This window comes from Neltuma alba, unplaced genomic scaffold, assembly GCF_004799145.2.
Source record: "Neltuma alba isolate B1F8T4 unplaced genomic scaffold, ASM479914v2 tig00012081_pilon, whole genome shotgun sequence".
In the NCBI taxonomy this organism is placed as follows: domain Eukaryota; kingdom Viridiplantae; phylum Streptophyta; class Magnoliopsida; order Fabales; family Fabaceae; genus Neltuma; species Neltuma alba.
Genome location: NW_021636640.1, coordinates 802718 through 821425, shown reverse-complemented (window position 1 = coordinate 821425; position 18708 = coordinate 802718). Strand labels below are relative to the sequence as shown.

Below are 18708 nucleotides of genomic sequence, written 5' to 3'. Positions count from 1 at the left end.
GGGGTTAGGCTCACCCACGATCCAAGGGCAGGGCGAAATCTCCCTTCCTCCTAGGTCATACCAATGTTGGGTAGGGCGAGCCGTCAATTACCCTCAGGCGTTTACCTAAGCACCCAGGAGCTAGGATGCCTCCCCAAGCGCCGCGACTGGAACCACAATAAAGTGGTACTCTTCAGGAATCGAACACATGCCAACTTAGTCATATGTCTCACCCTTTCGCCAGCTGAACCCACGGACGATAGGTTAGGTGGATCCATTTTGATCAAAAAGAAAAAGATAAAAGTGGATCCATTCATTAAGAAATTTCATATCGTAAATATAAATTGGCCCATTTTTATTTGTGGACTGGCCTATTGGGCCCAATAAACATAATTAACGCTTGGGCCCATGCAAAACATGAAAAGCACATTGGTATTGGGAAGAGCATTATAAAATACGAAGTAAATTTTTAATTGTAGGATTTAATTTAGTTGGCCACTGAGCCCACTTTTTCTTTTTTAACTTTTTGTGGTCCAATTTTCTTAAAATAAAAATAACTCAATCAGTTTAAAAAATTAAGTGGCCTCGCCGGATTCATTCTAGAACTAAGCAATGGCCAGTAACGAACCAGATCCAGAATCAGCTCTTGGATCCAAGAGGAGTGTCTGGCTTGGTTGACGCACGAGACCATAATAGTTTTAATCAATTTAGGTGAAGATTAGTACTATGATAATTGTAATTAATTAATTAATTAATTAATTAATCAATTATTTGGTTAGGTTTTCATGCGGCAAGCAACATACATAGGACAATAACAAACTGATAAAGCCATTGTTATACCAATTTATATACCGTAAGCCTAATGATGCCCAGTTCTGTTGAACAACAAGCCACCGATTTTTAACCAACAATTCTTCTTCCAACACAAATTAAATAGTTAATACTGTCTCAGAATCTACTAACCAATTAATTTGTTGAAAAATAATTATTTATAACAAATACGTGTTAATTTTTTTAAAATATCATTTCTAATTATATGTGTTGTAACTATATATCTCTTAATGGAAACTCTTTTACTATATGTAATTAATATGAATATTGTGGAAAAAATTATAAAATTGAAAAATAAAATAAATTAAAATCCTATATTTATGATCAAAATAAATCTTAGACAAAGTAATAGTTCTCGTGATCTTAAACTTTTAATCTATTAATTTTCTATATTAATGTCTCAGTTGTTTATTTCATTGTAATTTTTAATTATTTTTGGTGCATTTCATTTAATTTAGGGTAAAAGGATAACAATCACCCCGATTTTTTTATATGATGCATTTAGCATTATAACCTTATTTGTTTGTTGTATCTAACACATCAATGTTATTTTTTTTAATTACATTCAACAAAAAGAAAATAAAAATGCTAGATTCTATCATATAAAAAAAAAACGGGAGTCTTAGATGCAGTTGAAAAATACTTCTCCGGTTCTTAATATAAAACCTATTTAATTAATTGGATTAGATTAAGAAAGTTAGATAAGTTAGTTAATTATAAGAAATATAACATATTTTTCCTAAAACACCATAATTATCTTTCTTAATATCCTCCCTCTCTCTTCTACTTGATTATGGTTGAAGAAGCATCTATAAAGGTAATTTAAGAAAAATTGATAAATATGAGAAATAAATCTTATATTTAGAACCAAAATCAACTTAACAATTAGGTTATGTATTAAGGAGCGGAGAAGGAGTAATAAGACAAGGATGCGGAGATACCTTTATCCTATAATTCAAATAACAAATATGCTTCTTTCATTTGATTGGATACGTGGTTGACTGACGTTGAATTGAGTTTGGTAATCCTCTTGTTCAATATACGATCCAATTGTTGAGTTGGTTTTGGTCCTAAATATAAAACCTATTTTTTATATTTATTAATTTTTTTTAAATTACCCTTATAGATACTCCTTTAACCATAATCAAGTAGAAGAGTAAAAGAGGGTATTAAAAAAGATGATTATGATATTTTAGGAAAAACGTGTCACATTTCTTATAATTAACTAACTTATCTAACTCTTTTAATCTAATCAAATTAGTTAAATGCGTCTTATATTAAAGACTGGAGGAGTATAATATATTGAGAGAGATGCCTCGTGAATCAAAATGCAAATGAAAAATACAAATATGAAGAAGGAAAGTGGGCATAAAATAATAAGCTAGGGACAAGCGTCATGATTTTTGTATATTTGTTGATTGTTGATAAACTAAAATTCAACGTTGTTGAAGATATGATTAAAAATCTCCAAATTAGGAGACATCTTCATGGTCCATATATACCCCACTTGCTTCTCAGGAGTTTGAGAGACACCAACACTTAAGATGACCTTTCATTTTAGGGTAGGTTGGTAACTACCACTCCCCCCACCTTCATTTATCTATATTTATATCTCATTTTCCCCCACCAAATTGATTTCACATTATTGTAATTTTGATGCCTCTTTATGATAGTATTCCCTAACATCTCTTTCACATTTCTCACTAAAAAAAATTTGAACTTAAAAACTCCACTTTTGAAACTCATAATATATTATGTGGTATTAATTTTGGATTTTGAACTCTTTGTTATCAAAAATTATACCCATTTTTATTCACATTGCATGGAATATGAAAAATGATTAATATTGAACAATATTGCTCATTAATAACAAAGTTTTTTATGTGGATTTTTATCTCACACAAACATATATTGTTGTTGATGATATTTATGCAGGTTTTAAATGAAGTATTGCTCTTGAACACGATGAACTTTAATCGATTTTTTAGATTTTATATAATGCGCGATAAATCCATCTCATTAATTACGTTTTTGTTTTTTTCCCCCAACAATTAATTACGTTTTGAGAGGTTAATATTGTGCATGATTTAAAATTTTTAAATTAATAAAACTATATGTGTTTGTATAAACAACATGAGTAAAAAACCTGTATGAGGTTGATGAGCATGATATCGAACACTCTGACATTGACATTCAATTCAATTAATATAAGATTTAATGTATTCGGTAGTATATTTGGCTATAATTAGTTTCCAGATTAAAATTTTATAGATTTGTTAGGTTTATATTTAAGATTCACCTTTTTTTTTTTTGGGTACTCTTAGATATGTCTTATTTGGACAATCAATGAGATGAAGAAAGAAGTTTGTAGTAACCTTATGGATAATAGAACGTGCCTTTATGTTTTTTTTTTAATTTCTTTAAAATAGCGTCGACTTATAAGATTTTTTTTCCTAATATACCCTAACAATATAAAACGAAAAGAAACATTACTATGAGGTTTTGAAAAAAATATAATTGCAAACAAAAAATATCTTAGTAGCAGGTGAGAACTGAGAACTTCAAGGACGTCATAAAACCCATTAGAATCTTTTCATTTCTTAGACGTTGGTTACAAAATGTTGGGGAAAGTGTGGTACGAGGGAAAGAGAGAAATTTTTTTAATAAAATCGATTTAAAAAATTTAAAAGTAAAATTAAGGGAAAATTGTAAAAAAAACCTTAGAATTGCAAAAACACAGATAGGGACCCTTGACAACTTCACTTTGGATTTTGACAATTTCAGGACATATTATTCTTGTCAAAAACCAAAATGAGGTTATCAAGAGTTCCTATCTGCGTTTTTACAATTCAAAGGTCTTTTTTTACAATTTTCTCTAAAATTAAATGTTTTTAATTAATTTTTATTGTTCTTTTGTATTACTTCTTCTTTTGATTAAAATTTCAAAACTCCACTTTTTCAATTTTTGAAATAGAACCCGTTAAAATTTTCTTTTCCCTTCCTTTCTTTTTACTTTCCTCGTATCAAATAATAGGTATGCATACTTTGGATAAGTTTGGAATCTAGGATTTAGGGATTTTTTTTTTGGTATTTATGGTGAGAAACTTAACACATTCTAAATGTAAAGTTTATTTTGTAATCTAATTTACAAATCAAAATGAGTTTTGTATTTAAAACTAAGGAGAGTATATGTTTGGAATCGTTGTAAGATTTTTTAAAATAAAATTTTAAAAATTTTACATTGACTCATGTGGACGTGTTAATAATTACAGAGTAGCTTCATACGAGTCTTAAAACTTAAAAGGCATTCATAATTTTAAAAATAATTTTGTTGTACGCGAAATAAACATGCAAATACGCCGCATTTTCAAATTAAACTGGGAACGTACGCGCGGTAGGGCGCGTAAAGGTATGGTCCACATTGATTCTTTCCTCGTCTACTACTCCACCGTCCGTGCCTTGCTTCGCATACGTACATAAATCTCTCTCTCTCTCTCTCTGTGTCGCTAAGTTTCCGTCGGATAGAGCACAGAAGCCGAAAGGAACAGCAACAAATTTCTTTAATTATTTTATTTTTATATAAAAAAGAAACCAAATCGCAAACAAGGAACGAGAAATCTCTCTGTTTCTGATCGTGTTCCTCTTCTTCTGAACAAATCTCTCGGTCTTCATTTTCCTCTGCAGAGAGTTCCTCCCTCTCTCTCCCCCCCTTCTCTCAGGTTCTTTCCCGAATTCCAATCTTTGTCCATTTCGCTGTTTGTTTGCAACCTTCTGTTTTATCTACTGCTCGACGCATTTCTTTTTTCTCTCCCTCCTGAAAAGTAAAAAATTACTGTCTTTTTTCTTTTGCCCCCAAATATATGCTTGTTACAGCTGGTGGCGACTGGGAAGTTACGCCCAATCTTATAGTTTCACTATTCCTATTTTTTTCCCGCTTTATTGCGTTTCTTTACGTTCCCTTGATCTTGGCTCTGTACTTTGCCAATTGTGGCCATTGAATTCCTAAGCTCTGCAGTGTGGAAATTAGGGTTCTTGATGTTGTAATTGTGATTGATTGTTCATCTGAAATTAGTATGCAATGAGTCGCTTCTGTTAGTTTTCTCTGTCTTGTCTTGGAAAGTCAAATTAGGATTACCCGCTTTCTTTTACATTTGATGTTTGCTTCGTTAGTTTTTGGCACCAATGGAGGAATGCCTCTTAATGCCTCTTGACATTAAAATTGTGGAACATAAAAGCAGTCTGACTCTTGCGTAGCTCTGTTGACATGTGGGCCGAAGGATTTTCCCCTTGTGATAATTTTATTGAGTGTTCTGCTTATCTGTCGCATTCTTCATGCCCTGCAGGACTGTTGGGATGTTTTTTCTGCAACAATCTCCGTGAAAGGAAACGAACGAAAACACCCTGTTGATTGATATTGTTGTGTATAAAGGGTTAGGAATGTTGTTCATTGTTATTTCGTCATCAATACAGTCTAATTTGTGTATGGATGCCTTTGTCAAATGTACAAGTGAATAACGTTTGACAGAGTGGATTGCTATATTTGTTATGGTGTTTCGTCTTGTTGGAGAATTCAAATAACTGTTTATCCAAGAAGTACCAAGTTTTCGGATGGGTAATAAACTTGGGAGGAGGAGACAAGTGGTAGATGAAAAATATACTAGGCCACAGGGCCTGTATAATCATAAAGATGTGGATCATAAGAAGCTGAGAAAACTAATACTCGAATCAAAGCTTGCCCCCTGCTATCCCGGAGATGAAGAGTCTACTCATGATCGTGAAGAGTGCCCGATTTGCTTTCTGGTGCGGTTCATGTTCTTTTCCTTCAGTCTTAGATTTTATTTGCCTTTTTTTGATGCTGTCCCATTTGTATCAATCAAAACTTTAATATTTTGACTTCTTGACTGGGTAAATCTCTTTTCGAACTGCAAATTTGATGGAGGATAGAATATTTCAAGTTTCCAACCTTTTTTGTACTCTCAGGCCCAAAAAAACCTCTTTTTTTTTTCCTTTTTCCATGGAAGTCTATTCCATTTTTAGAAGTTGTATGTGACTTTTCTAATTATCATGTTTTTGTCTATTTAGTATTATCCAAGTCTAAACCGTTCAAGATGCTGCATGAAGAGCATCTGCACAGGTAATTATTTGCTTATCTTCACTAGAATATGTCTTTTTAATATTAGTTGTTTGCAATCTGATTTCTTTATTTTACCAGAGTGCTTTTTGCAGATGAAAGTTCCTAATTCAACTCGGCCTACACAGTATCCTGCTTCACCAGATTTTCGTCTTCAATACAAAATGATACAGCTCATATATTCTGTCTGTAAAATGTGCTTCTTTTTTTTTTTTTTTGGTTGCTTCTGTCTTCTAGTTGTAAGATAATTGTTTTCCTTAACCATGTAAGATGTCCCTTCTGCAAAACAGCAAATTATGCTGTTGAGTACCGTGGTGTGAAATCAAAGGAAGAGAAGGGGTTGGAACAGATTGTATGTTATCTGCCATATTCATTAAATATTGTTTATCACTGTATTTTCTGAAATACTTGACAATGAATAAGCTAATTAAGTTGTACTTGTTCTTTTTAATAAATTAGGAAGAACAGCGTGTCATAGAGGCAAAAATTAGAATGCACCAGCAGGAACTGATGGATGAAGAGGAAAGAATAAATAAAAGACAAGAAATAAGCTCTTCAAATGAAAATGTGGCTCCCATGGACGTTGGATACAGCTCAAATGCAGGTAGTCTTTCTACCAGACTACTACATTTTATCCCTATGAACGATCCTAGCAATATAAACAAACTTTTTCTTTCTATTCTATAGCGGCTGGATCTTCAATATCTGTTGTTGAAGGTGAGGAAATCATTGCTTCGCAAGATTCTTGTGCCGCCCCAATGGTTAGACCACCACCAGCTGCTAGGGCCAATAGGTAGGTGTCTTAGTTTTCATGACCATAGCTGTTTCATCCCCCCCCCCCCCCCAAAAAAAAAAAGGACTTCTTTTATAATGACTCTGTGTGATGCATTTTCTCTCTGATATTTGAACTGTGAGCATATACCAGATTCTTTATTTTATGAAGTATTTGTATATATGCAATGAAGACCAATAGTACTTACGGATTTGTTCTGAAGTGAATCTTTGTATTCGAGTCAATAATCTCTTCCACAGGTTGAATGATGATTCATGATTATAATAGATGACAAAAGTTGTAGTTTTAGCATGTTAAATGATGGTAACTTGTTAGAAATACCCGCAGACATTCTTGGTTTAGTATTGGAGCATCATTTCTTTTCTGTGGCTGAATTATTTTCTTCTACTGTTTTACCACTCTAGCATTCAAATCTGTGTCATGTCATGGACGTGTGGGCAATAATGCCTCAATATTCTTGATTTTCATGCATTTAACTTTTGAATTGGCAAATATTGCAGGGATGATGAATTTGATATTGATCTCGAGGACATAATGGTCATGGAAGCAATCTGGCTTTCCATCCAGGTGAGAACTTATGTTTGGTATGTTGTGTAGTGAAATGTCTTTTCAAAGAGAATTTCTCTGCAAAAGTGGTTCTGAAATACGAAACCTATGAACATATGTCACATTCTTTTCTTGGTTCAATGGTGCAAATCAATCTGGGAATATTTGCTTTTCTGTTGGTGTTGCTCAGGTACAGCAATACCTTGACATAAACAAAGTGCAAGCAAATTTTTCCCGAGGAGTGAAATATTTTGTTATACTATTTGTGTTGCATTCTTTTTGTCCTTTGCTTGTTTGAAGCGATTAGGGATGCAAGACGTAAATAGCTATTCTGATTGACCTTAGGTGACTGGTTGGGTTGGTCTTTCCTAAACAACAATAATAAATACCTAGGTGCATAAATTTCTTTACTCGTGAATTTTGATCCCTAAACAATTAGCTTTTAAATAATACCACCTCCAACACTACAAACTAGTTTTTTTATTTAGGACCAAAGATAGTAATGACTAAGAATTTATGTGCATCTAATTCCTATATATACCAGCCTCAGAAGTGTATGCCTTCTTAATTCATTGATGATTGGCTTTTAAACTTCCAAGTTCGTGTACAGTCAGCTTAGACCGAAGTCTTTATCATGAGATCCTGCTCTGTCCCTTTTGTGTCTTCCTTTTTAATGACAATATATATCAACTTATGCGCTGACCAAAACACACACACATTATACTACAGGAAAATGGCAGGCAGAGAAACTTATATCCTCCTTATGCTCCTTCTAGACAATACATAACTGATGATTACTATGTTTCACCTGCACTGGGTCCACAGAATGTATCATCATCATCCCCATCCGGTGGCCTTGCCTGTGCCATTGCTGCACTTGCAGAACGTCAGCAAGTTGGGGGTGAATCATCTATGAGCTCCATAAATGGAAATACACCATCTTTCAACATGCCACAAGAAGCCAGCGGCTTATATAGCAGGCTGGATAGAGACTCGGTTAATTATCTGCCTGCAGACAACTTGCATGAGATTCCACCGAATGAAACTATGGTCATGACTAGGGGTCATGGTGAATGGGGGATGGGTCATGTTGCACAGGTGGCTGGGGCAGCAATCGGCTATGGAGGCTCTGTTGCTACAGAAGATAGCAGTAGCATTTCCAGCCTTTCTTTACGACAGCTTGACGACACTGATGGAAGCATTGCAAACGCCACAGACCCCATAGTTCCGGAGAGTTTTGAGGAGCAGATGATGCTAGCCATGGCTGTTTCATTAGCAGAGGCACGAGCCGTGTCAAGTGGGCAGGGTTCTTCTTGGCAGTAGATTTTGTTCATGGGATTGTTTGTTTGGTTTTTGTGCTATAAATAGAAAATGCTGGCCATATCTGTTTGGCTAGTGGAAGCTTGGGTTGAGAGTTTGAGCGAAGTTCAAGGTGGCTGTGCAATTTATTGGAGGATCATTTAGTGATCCTCCCACACGTATATAGAGATCAAATGAAATGAGATGATTCCAGTTATAGTTGCTTAATGCCTTTTTCTATAACTGATGTTTTGCCCTTCCTGATCTTTCTTCATTGGGTTTCTGTAAATAATATTCCCGAGTTTCACTCATGCCTGGATGCCAATCTTTACAGAACAAGAAAGAAATTTAAACTGCACGTGATTAAAACTGACGGAAAGGCATCGCCTTGGCCCATTTATTTTGTCCCCCCCCCCCTAATGCTCATTAGTTAATGGTTTAATAGAGGCGATGGTTTATATAAACAAGATGAAGTTTCAAATGAGTTTCAACTTTGCCCGAAACTTTTTTATTTGGGGGTAATTTCTATTTGTAATATCAGTTTAATATATTAAGGAAATCTGTTAAAATTCTGAACAGATGATCATCTGAAGATTCAGCTATAGAAATTTGAACGATTGGTCCAGCCAATTAATCTATGATGTTAGAGACTTGCGTTGATAATGTAATTTTTTTTTAATACTCACTCTACTCTATAATATAAGATTTAGTTGACTAATTTATAGAGATTAAAGAAATTACTAAATTATTTAATTATAGTATATGTTACATGATTTCTTTAAAATTTTTACGTGAATTATTAGATATCACCTCCAGTTCTTAATATAAGATCTTATTTAACTTTTATTTTGGTTCTAAATATAAGACCCAATCTACTTTGTCTTTCATATTTATTTATTTTTTTTAAGATAGTCCTTCTAATAATAATAACTTTAGTCAATAAACTTGATTAGCAAAGATATTTTGGGAAAGACAACACCTATTTATAACAAATAACTAATTTAACTTATTTCTTTAATCTATTCAAATTAATTAACTAGCTCTTATATTTAGAACCGGAGATAGTAGCAACCAAGTAGCTCATTGCATAGATATGCTAAAAAGCGAGTCCATACAACCCACAGGGGGTTGAACAGAATAATGGTGTTATCGTTGAGACAGGGGTCTTTGATGAGCAAGCCAATTCGCGTATCTATTTGCTTTTCCAGAGAAATGATTGAAGGTAATAATCCAATCACATATGTTAAAATTCTGAATCTCTGTGATTGAAATTGAATGAATAAGCAAGGTGATTCTGGGAGTGTTTATTGTTGATGAGCTTCAAAGCTTTAGCAGAATCGCTCAAAACTGAAATTCTTGGAGCGCAAATGTTCTTCAAAGATTGGATCTTGATATCATCTAGATTCCTTTGGTGCTTGAGAAGACTATCGATTAGTCAAAGGAAGCATCATTTAGTAGAGCTAGCTGCATGTAACTTCCCAGATGGAATTGCAAACAAGAGCAAAAAGCCTTTGCTAAGTGATTTTCTCTGTACTCTAGTTTCCACCCACATTTTTTTTTTGAGTCCCATAGGATTCAATCCTCCGTAGGCAAAGAAAAGAAAGTACTACTTCCGATTCTTAATATAAGATCTCATTTGAATTTTATTTTGGTTCTAATTATAAAACCCCAATCTATTTTGTCTCTCATATTTATGTTTTTTTTTCAAAATAGTCTATCTAATAATGATAGTTCTAGCTAATAAACTTGATTAGTAAGGATATTTTAGGAAAGACAACACCTATTTATTACAAATAAGTAACTTAACTTATTTCCTTAATCTCTTCAAATTAGTCAACTATCTCTTATAATTAGGAGCGGAGGTAGTATTAAGTTTAGAGATTTTGACCAATTTACTCCAAACCTCTTTAATTTCAACGCGGTCATAAATCATGTAAAGGGGAGAATAAGGAAAGTTACAGTCAAAAGGATTAGTTTTTCGGCCTAAACTAAACCCCACAATTCTAGAGACATTGTCAACGAAGAACAAAGAAAGGCTTGGCAAGTCTTTCATTTTCCACCTTTTTTAACGTACAGTTCTTGGTTCGATATTATCTTTTACTATTAACATTTTTACAGTAACCCACAAAAATCTTCTCTGATTTTTAATCTTAATAGAAATAAAATTAAGAATTTTACTCTTAAACAACTAAATTAATGACTTTGAAGTAAGTTTTTAAGCGTCATGAAAAATAAAGCCATAGTACTTATTGTCATATCAGTAATATATCATTTCTAGAGTTTTTTTTTTCCCAATCAAAGGTTAAAGTAGACATAGTTCTCATATGTCAATAATAGACTGGCTCATCATCATCTCAAAATTAAAGAAATTTTATTGATAATTAAAATCCACTCTTTTACAAATTCAAAGTTCCCATAAAAAGCTAAATACGATATTATTGCTGGGTCCTGTGGGTCTCAAGTTCTCAGCTAATATAGTGAGTGCATCATTGTGTCAAAATCATGATTTTCGATTTGATATTTCACCGCACAAAGCTATGAAATTGATCAACTTCTTTGGTCAATAATAAGGGATGAACAAATTGCTTAAGAATACCAATGATTGATCCAATTATTATAATTAAACCCATTTGATTATATATATATATATATATATATATATATATATATATGGAGGGATATGGCCAGAATGTGAATAAAGGGTCAACTAATAATGAGGTTGGGGCATGAAGTGGTTGAAGAGTATCGTAAACATTTAAACATTCACATGCATTGTCTCTTTTCTCACAAATTTTATTTAATAAATCAGATCCACTTCCCTTCATTTCTTCCTACTCCACATGCATCCGCCATCATCACCCAACGTTGTCTTTCATGCAATTAATTAAATTAAATTAAATACCATGAGAGACTTTACAAGTTGAAATATCTCAGCCATATTCCAATCTCCTCAGATAAATTCTAGAAAAAAATTAAGAATTTATAGCTTCAATTTTAACCAAAAGATAGAATCCCACATTGCGTAAAAGTTGTTTGAGATGATTTCAAGGATAACTGATTTTTTTACTTAAAAGTTATTTTAAAGATAAAGAAATTTTTTTAGCTTATGGGGTTGAGCTTTTAGTTTTTCCTCATATTTTAACCTTCTAAACTAATTTTTGTTATTATTTTTTAAGAAAAAAGTATATTAAATATAAATCAAGTTATATTAATTAATTTTTATCTCAATTTTGATCAGTAAAAGTTAATTAGAATGAAAATCATTTTGCCAACGTTTATTGCAAACAAGTCAAAAAGATTAATGACTAATCAACCATATGCTCCTCCAGTTCTAAACATAAAACCTTTATACATATTAGGATAAATACTCCTCCGGTCCTAATTATAAGACCCAATTGACTTATTTGAGAAAATTAAGGAAGTAAGTTAAGTTGGTTATTTATAATAAATAAGTGTTGTCATTCTTAAAATATCCTTGCTAATTAAGTATATTGGCTAAAACTATCATTATTAGAAGGATTATCTTGGAAAAAAAATGCATAAATATAAGAGACAAAATGGATTGGGTCTTATAATTAGGACCAAATAAAAAGTCAAATTGGGTCTTATAATAAGGACCGAAGGAGTATCTTATATTTAGGACCAGAGAAATAACTTGTTATAAATATATTGAACTCACATGTAGAGTGTAGACTCTTAGTACCCAAGTTATAAAAATAAGGGGTGATTCCCCAAAAAAAAAAAAGTAACAAGAGGCTTTTATATTTTTAAAAATATTTTTTATTTTAATAATTTGCAACTAAATAGACCAAAAAGTCATGCACGCTCTCATTAACAATAAAATGAGAGCAACAAGTTTAGATGAAGACAAGGAAAAAAAACTTAGAATTTGGGTTGGCAATTGGCATACGGTCCCTGGAGTGATTATAGTACTTCAAATGTGTGGCCCCCACGTCTTCGGTCCTGTATCTTATATTAAGGACAATGCTCTGGGGACACATGTTTATTTATTTACATCAAAAAATGCCCCTTTCTTTAATTAAATAATAATAATAATAATTCGGTGGACTTTAATTCAGTGAATGAATAATGAATCCAAAGTCTTGAATTGTTTGCTTGGAATATAGTAGTGACAAAAAAATTATATGGTAGTAGGTGGACTTAAGGTAATTTAAAACCACCTTGTTACGCACAAATGTTCTATAGTATTGTGTTATATTGTACTAGCATTTTGATAGTCTTATCTCTCATAATATATATTTTTAAATATCCACCTTAGAACTGGTTATAAGATTCGCAGGATCACCAAGATTTCAGTCTTGTCGAGTGTCTGTATTTTCCATTATTACTACAACATGATTAAGCTATGGTTTATTCCCTGAAATTACATGATTATAAAGGGAAGATATATATATGATGATTAAGTAGCTAAAGTTATCAATCAAGATTAATATTATACAGACTCATTCTTAGATGATTCTGGTGTCAGGCACGTGGACATATTAATTGACAGGATTTGGGCAGATAGACAGAAAAAAATCAAGTGGAGAAAGAAACAGAGTCAGAAAACGCTTTTCTTTATTTGATGTCCATTGTCCTCAACTGAACTTTCAAACTTGAAACTCGAAAGCATTAAATTATTATTAAGGCTTAATTTCACTGACAAAATTTTTTGAAAATGGGAAAAGTTTTAAGCTTTAAAATGCATGCAACCAGCCACACAGCGTGGGAATAAAACAAGAGGAAAATGTCAAAGATATTCTGAGGAAAATAAAAAGGTTTTGAATTTTGGAAAGAGACAAAAAGAAGACAAGCAGCTCTAATGTGCACTGTGCAAGATACAGGTTGGATTTCCAAGTTAACATTTTCACATTTAATTATTGGGTGTCTTACTCTCCAAATTACCCTTTTGTCCTCTTCCTCTTCCCGTTTTTGAACCTCATTAATACCAGCCGCTACTCTCTCTCCCTCAGCTTTAATTCAAAATCATTCAAACTCCACTCTCTCTCCCTCTCTAGTCTCCTGTTTCTGTTCTCTTCCTAGCCTTTGTGAGCTTCTGGGCATTCCATCCCATTTCTTCTTCTTCTTTCTTCTTCTTCTTCTTCTCGTTTGAAATCAAAAGCTATCCCACCATTGTTCTGTGTATGCAGATACAGTCATAAAGGTGAGAACCTTAGACTATACCCTGCTTGTTCTTGGGGCCTGTTAGTATTGAAGTTGCTTTTAGATCTCGAGCTTATGGCTTTGCCTTACATTTGATCATTCTGTTGTTTGCTGTTTCTCTTGTGCAAGTCTTTTATGTTTGAATCTCCTTGTAAGGTGTAAAAGTTTCATGGCTATTGCATTTTCCTTTTGTTGCCCCATACTTTTTTCTAGCCAGCCAAACACACTCATGAACACGCAGTTGATGAATCAACATCATCTCAAGATCCACTTGATCCCCAGAAAATGAGATTGTTTCATTTCTTGCCTGCACTGTTGACCACTGTCTTTGCGAATCCCTTTTATTATTTGTCTATCTTTTCTCTCTCTCCCCCTCTCCCCTTCCCCACACACATTTTAAAGTCCAAACCTTTCAAATGTAACTCTTTTTTTTTTTTCAACTCTTGCGATAGTGTTTTACTTTCCTGAAAAGTTGATAATTATTAAGAAATTTAACTAGAGTAATTACACTTCATGAGATTAACTTTGAAAAGAATCATTATTCTTCTTGTTAATGTTGTGTTTAACTTTACACAGTTTTTACGTTCTGTGGTTATTTTCTGTGATTTTGTCCATATATTTGAGACTTTGATAGGACGCAACCTTTCTGAGCAAATTGATAAGTTTGATACTATCGTACTGATATAATAAGATATGGATGCTTGTATTTTATTTTAGTCCATTATTATTTTAGCAAAGCACATGCTAGTGCGCTGTTATTTATTGGATTGATATACCTTTTTCGTCTTCAAGGACAACATGTATGCATGCGTATCTGCTTTTACTTTATCTTTCCCAGCTTTGCAGTTCGCACACATTCAATGCTTCTGAAAATGTGATTAATCAAATATTTATTTCTGTTTCTAACTAAAACCCTAACTTAATTCTGATTCTGATTCGAACTCATTACACACTTAGATTATATATTATGCTCAGAGTATATTCTGCTTAAAAATCCGAATGTAGAAAGAGTTTGGCAGCAGATGAGGAATCAGTATCCTCAGTCTCAAGACATACAAGAATAAATTTCTTTCCCCCTAAGTTCAGAGGAAATATCGCCTTTTCTCTTGCTCTCCCCCCCCCCCCCGGGGGGGATGATTTGTGCTATCAACTTCACTACACCTTTCACAGAATTGTATGCTATTGTTTCTATAACGCAGTTGGAGAGATTTTTTTTTTTTAAAAGAAATGTGTAAAAGGGATTAGAGTATTTATGTGAGGGAATGATACATTACCATACCACCTGTGGGATGTCATTTCAAGAAATATATATATATATATATTGATATTTGAAATCTTACAATAATTGTGTTACCTATAATATTCCACTTATCCTTCATCACTAAGTTACATAGACCCAGTAACTTCTCTAGCTGCTGATTCTCCTAAGGTTGTTCAAGTTACAATCATTCATGTTTCTTCCCATGTTTTGGTAACAGAAGTAACATTTTTACTGCATCTAGGTGCATTAATGATTGTTTTTGGCTCCCGAGTCCTTACCCACTTGAACCAACTACTTCGACTCATCACCTAGAAAACATGGTAAAAAAGTTACCAAACCAGGCAGTAAAAAGGGGGGAAGAATTGTTACAACTTTGCTAGCAGAATCAGATTGGACTTTATGAATCTGGTTCATTCCCGCTTCACAGTGTACAGAATTACTACTTGAAGTAGTCTTTACTTTCCATTGATGGGACCATTCTTCATACATTTACTACTGTTAATGGACCAGTCACTTTCAAAAGTAAAAGAGAGGCAAAATGCACAGCTCTTAAATATTTATGCTGAGTAAAAAGTAAATGAGTAAAGTGAACTCTCTGGGCACTGTATTCTCTCTGCTCCTGGCTTTATATTAAAGGCGCACTTTTGGCTTGCCATTGTTGGGACACAGGACCTGTGTGATGTGGGGTTGCTTTACTTTTGTTTATCTTCTATCCGTGATATTTATTATTTTCAAATTCACATGTCTTTCCTAGTTCAAGATAAGTTTTTGGTATCTTGGGTTTGAATCAATTCACTTTTAGTTTAATAGTCACTTCTTTAGTGAGGTAGCTCCTTCGTGATATTGAAAGTTTCATGATATTGAAAGTTTGATGATATATATATGTTTTTAAATCAAAAGGTCATTGCCAAATAGTGTTTTCTCTTTTTAATATCTCTTGAAACTTCTGAGATCTGAAAAGGCAGATTCTGTTCAAGAGAGTTATAATTGTATATTTGCTTGTTTATCTTCTCCATTCGAACTTCACATTTGTTTCTTTCATCCTTTAGCAGGTAAGAAAGCTTTTATAGAACAAATCCTTGGAAGTTTCTGTCCCGTGATATCCATACCGATCATATCAAATGCCAAGATCAAGGTATGATGATTAAATAATCTTGTGCTTAAGTATCATGAAGCTCTACTTCGACTTATGTTCTCAAAATTTGTTGCTTTTCTGTTCCGATTTCTCTGTCCTTAAACTCCAAAGGTTGGCTCTACCGAATATAAAAAACTCTAAAATGCCTTCTGCGATGCTTTCTCAGTTAAATTAACATGTTAAGTCAAGAAACTTATAAATATGAATTACCGCATAGTTTTGAGCTTGATCGAACTAGTGGATGAAGCTTCATTGATATTATTATTTTATAGGGGATCAGATGTGCCACAGAGGCAATCTCCTAGAGGGTCACATCAGCTTCGGACATCAAGTGCTGACTCAGATCCACATCAGCATCACCGGCCAATCACAGATCGAAGCCCAAAGCTAGTAGGAGACCGACGATCTCCAAGAACTACACCTCAATCGGACACAGTCAATCAGAAGAAGCTAGGCACTCGCATTGCTGACTTGGAATCCCAACTTGGTCAAGCACAACAGGAATTGAAGAGTCTAAAGGACCAGCTTGCTTCAGCTGAAGCCGCTAAGAAAGAAGCTCAACAAGAACTAGAGAAGAAGGTAGAGAAGCCTCCCTCTTCTAAGAATGTCCTGGAATCTGACAAAACTGAAATCACAGTACCCCAATATGATGATAACAACCAAGAGACCGATGTTTTTGAAGTCCCAGTAGATAAAGAAGCTAAATCAGTTGAAAAGTCTGCTCCTTTAGCAATTTCGGAGCCGGAGAAGCCTTCCATGGAGGATCTGACACAGAAGAAAGATGAGGTGATAACAGAATTGAAGTCCAAGATGGAAGAGAAAGAGAAGGAGACAGACTCACTGAGTAAAGAAAATGAGGATCTGAAGAATCAATTGAAAGAAGCAACATCCAAAGTATCAGCTGCAGAAACCATGGAAGAAGGAATGATCCTGAGAATGAAGCAACTGGGGGAAGAATTGGAAGCAAGTAAAGCGAATGGAGATAAGTTGAGTGAGAAATTGAAGTGCGTGGAAGCAGAAAAAGAGGCATTAGAGGCTGAGATGAAGAAGCTGAGGGTTCAGACAGAGCAATGGAGAAAAGCAGCAGATGCTGCAGCTGCTGTTCTTGCGGGGGGCGTCGACATGAATCCTCGGATTTCTGAAAGGTGTGGTTCTATGGATAAACATTTTGGAGGCATATTTGAGACCCCTGGTGGTTACAATAACAATGGTCGATTTATTGGGTCGCCTGGTATTGTTGAGGATTTGGATGATGGGTTTGGAAGTAGCAAGAAGAAGGGCTCAGGGATCAGAATGTTTGGTGACTTGTGGAAGAAGAAAGGCCAAAAGTGATCTTCCTTTCACTATATTTCATTGGGATTTTGATCCTCCAACTTTCTTGAAAAGTTGTCAGTGTCAATTTTAAAAGAGGTAGAGTGCATGCTTGATTATGCGTTGAAAACACTAAAATCATATGATTTGGGGGGGTTTCCAACGTGAAACCAAACACGCACAGACATTCTATATTTTATCTCTGAAATTGACACTGTCAATTGTTTTAAGAAATTGGAAGGTTCGGGATTTGCTGAACTGATAAGAAAGAGTGATTAACAGTTTGCAAACTGTTCTGCATCTTTCTGTGGTATTTTGTGTAGCTAATATTTAGAATTTAGAATCATCGTGGATGTAGTCAGAATTGCATGACCTGTGCAAGCTAGCTAGTGAGAGATGGAACTCCTGCAGAAATGATATTGCAATATGGTGTTTTCCCTTCTATTGCTGATGAAGGGACGTATTGTTATGGGGCCTTCATGTAAGAATGATATGGTGTTTTTCTCTGGTATATGTATTGGTGAATGGCGAGACAAGTGCTGGTTACTGGTGTTGAAAATAGACAAGTCAGATCAGACATGTGAATATTCATTTCTTCTAATAAAATTAAATCAAAGGGTATTATGCTATTGTTTCGCTAAAAGAACAAGGTAGCAAATGAAAGAGAAGTTTGCTGCCGGAGGGGGGGGGGGAGATGAAAGAGAAGTTCTTTTTATATGTTTTCGTATTGTCTGTTTTAAAAGAAGCTCCTTTGATTAAATACTATGCAATAAAGGAGGACAGATGGTTTCAAACAAAATTTAACCAAAATAATAAAATTAGTTAGTTAGAATAATAAAATTGCCCTAAAATTAAACTGTTTTTCATTTTTACTCATAAATTAAACAAGACTCGATGCATGGGATAAGTTTTGTAGAGAACTGAAATGTCGCTTTCCATTACAGATTCTGGAAGCAATTAATAAAAATGCTACCATTACAGGAAACTACAGCATCTTTGCAAAGATCCAAGAATTGAGGAGGAAAGAGTGGAACGTGATATTCACTCATGTCTATCGAGAATGTAACCGCTGTGCAGATAGATTGGCTCACCTAGGGCTGGAACAACATAGCAGAATCGTTTACTGGCAGTCTCCTCCCAGCGAGCTTCATCCTCTGTTGCACGAAGACCTGGAGGGTGTAGGAATTATGCGTAGTATAAGTAGTTAATTTATGTGTATTCTCTTTATTCACCCAAAAAAAAAAAAGAAATGTCGCTTT

At 34.0% G+C, this 18708-nt stretch overlaps 2 protein-coding genes across 2 annotated transcripts; both read left to right on the top strand.

Moving 5' to 3' along the window:
* The first annotated feature begins 5166 nt into the window (after positions 1–5166).
* Positions 5167–8822, top strand: LOC114722070 (E3 ubiquitin-protein ligase DA2L-like). The gene is made up of 8 exons (XM_028907997.1): positions 5167–5610; positions 5893–5944; positions 6023–6068; positions 6212–6293; positions 6401–6545; positions 6629–6734; positions 7235–7301; positions 8010–8822. The coding sequence occupies exons 1-8, from the start codon at positions 5419–5421 to the stop codon at positions 8601–8603; spliced, it is 1284 nt and encodes a 427-aa protein (XP_028763830.1). The 5' UTR covers positions 5167–5418; the 3' UTR covers positions 8604–8822.
* A 4898-nt stretch (positions 8823–13720) lies between these two features.
* LOC114722071 (interactor of constitutive active ROPs 4-like) lies at positions 13721–17564 on the top strand. Its single transcript, XM_028907998.1, has 3 exons — positions 13721–13743; positions 16056–16138; positions 16411–17564. The coding sequence occupies exons 2-3, from the start codon at positions 16125–16127 to the stop codon at positions 17468–17470; spliced, it is 1074 nt and encodes a 357-aa protein (XP_028763831.1). The 5' UTR covers positions 13721–13743; positions 16056–16124; the 3' UTR covers positions 17471–17564.
* Positions 17565–18708: the final 1144 nt, after the last annotated feature.

Coding starts and splice junctions, on each gene's coding strand:
- LOC114722070 (XM_028907997.1), top strand. CDS start 5,419: ATGGGTAATAAACTTGGGAGGAGGAGACAAGTGGTAGATGAAAAATAT. Junction 5,611..5,892: donor AGTGCCCGATTTGCTTTCTG/GTGCGGTTCATG, acceptor TTGTCTATTTAG/TATTATCCAAGTCTAAACCG. Junction 6,294..6,400: donor AGAAGGGGTTGGAACAGATT/GTATGTTATCTG, acceptor TTAATAAATTAG/GAAGAACAGCGTGTCATAGA.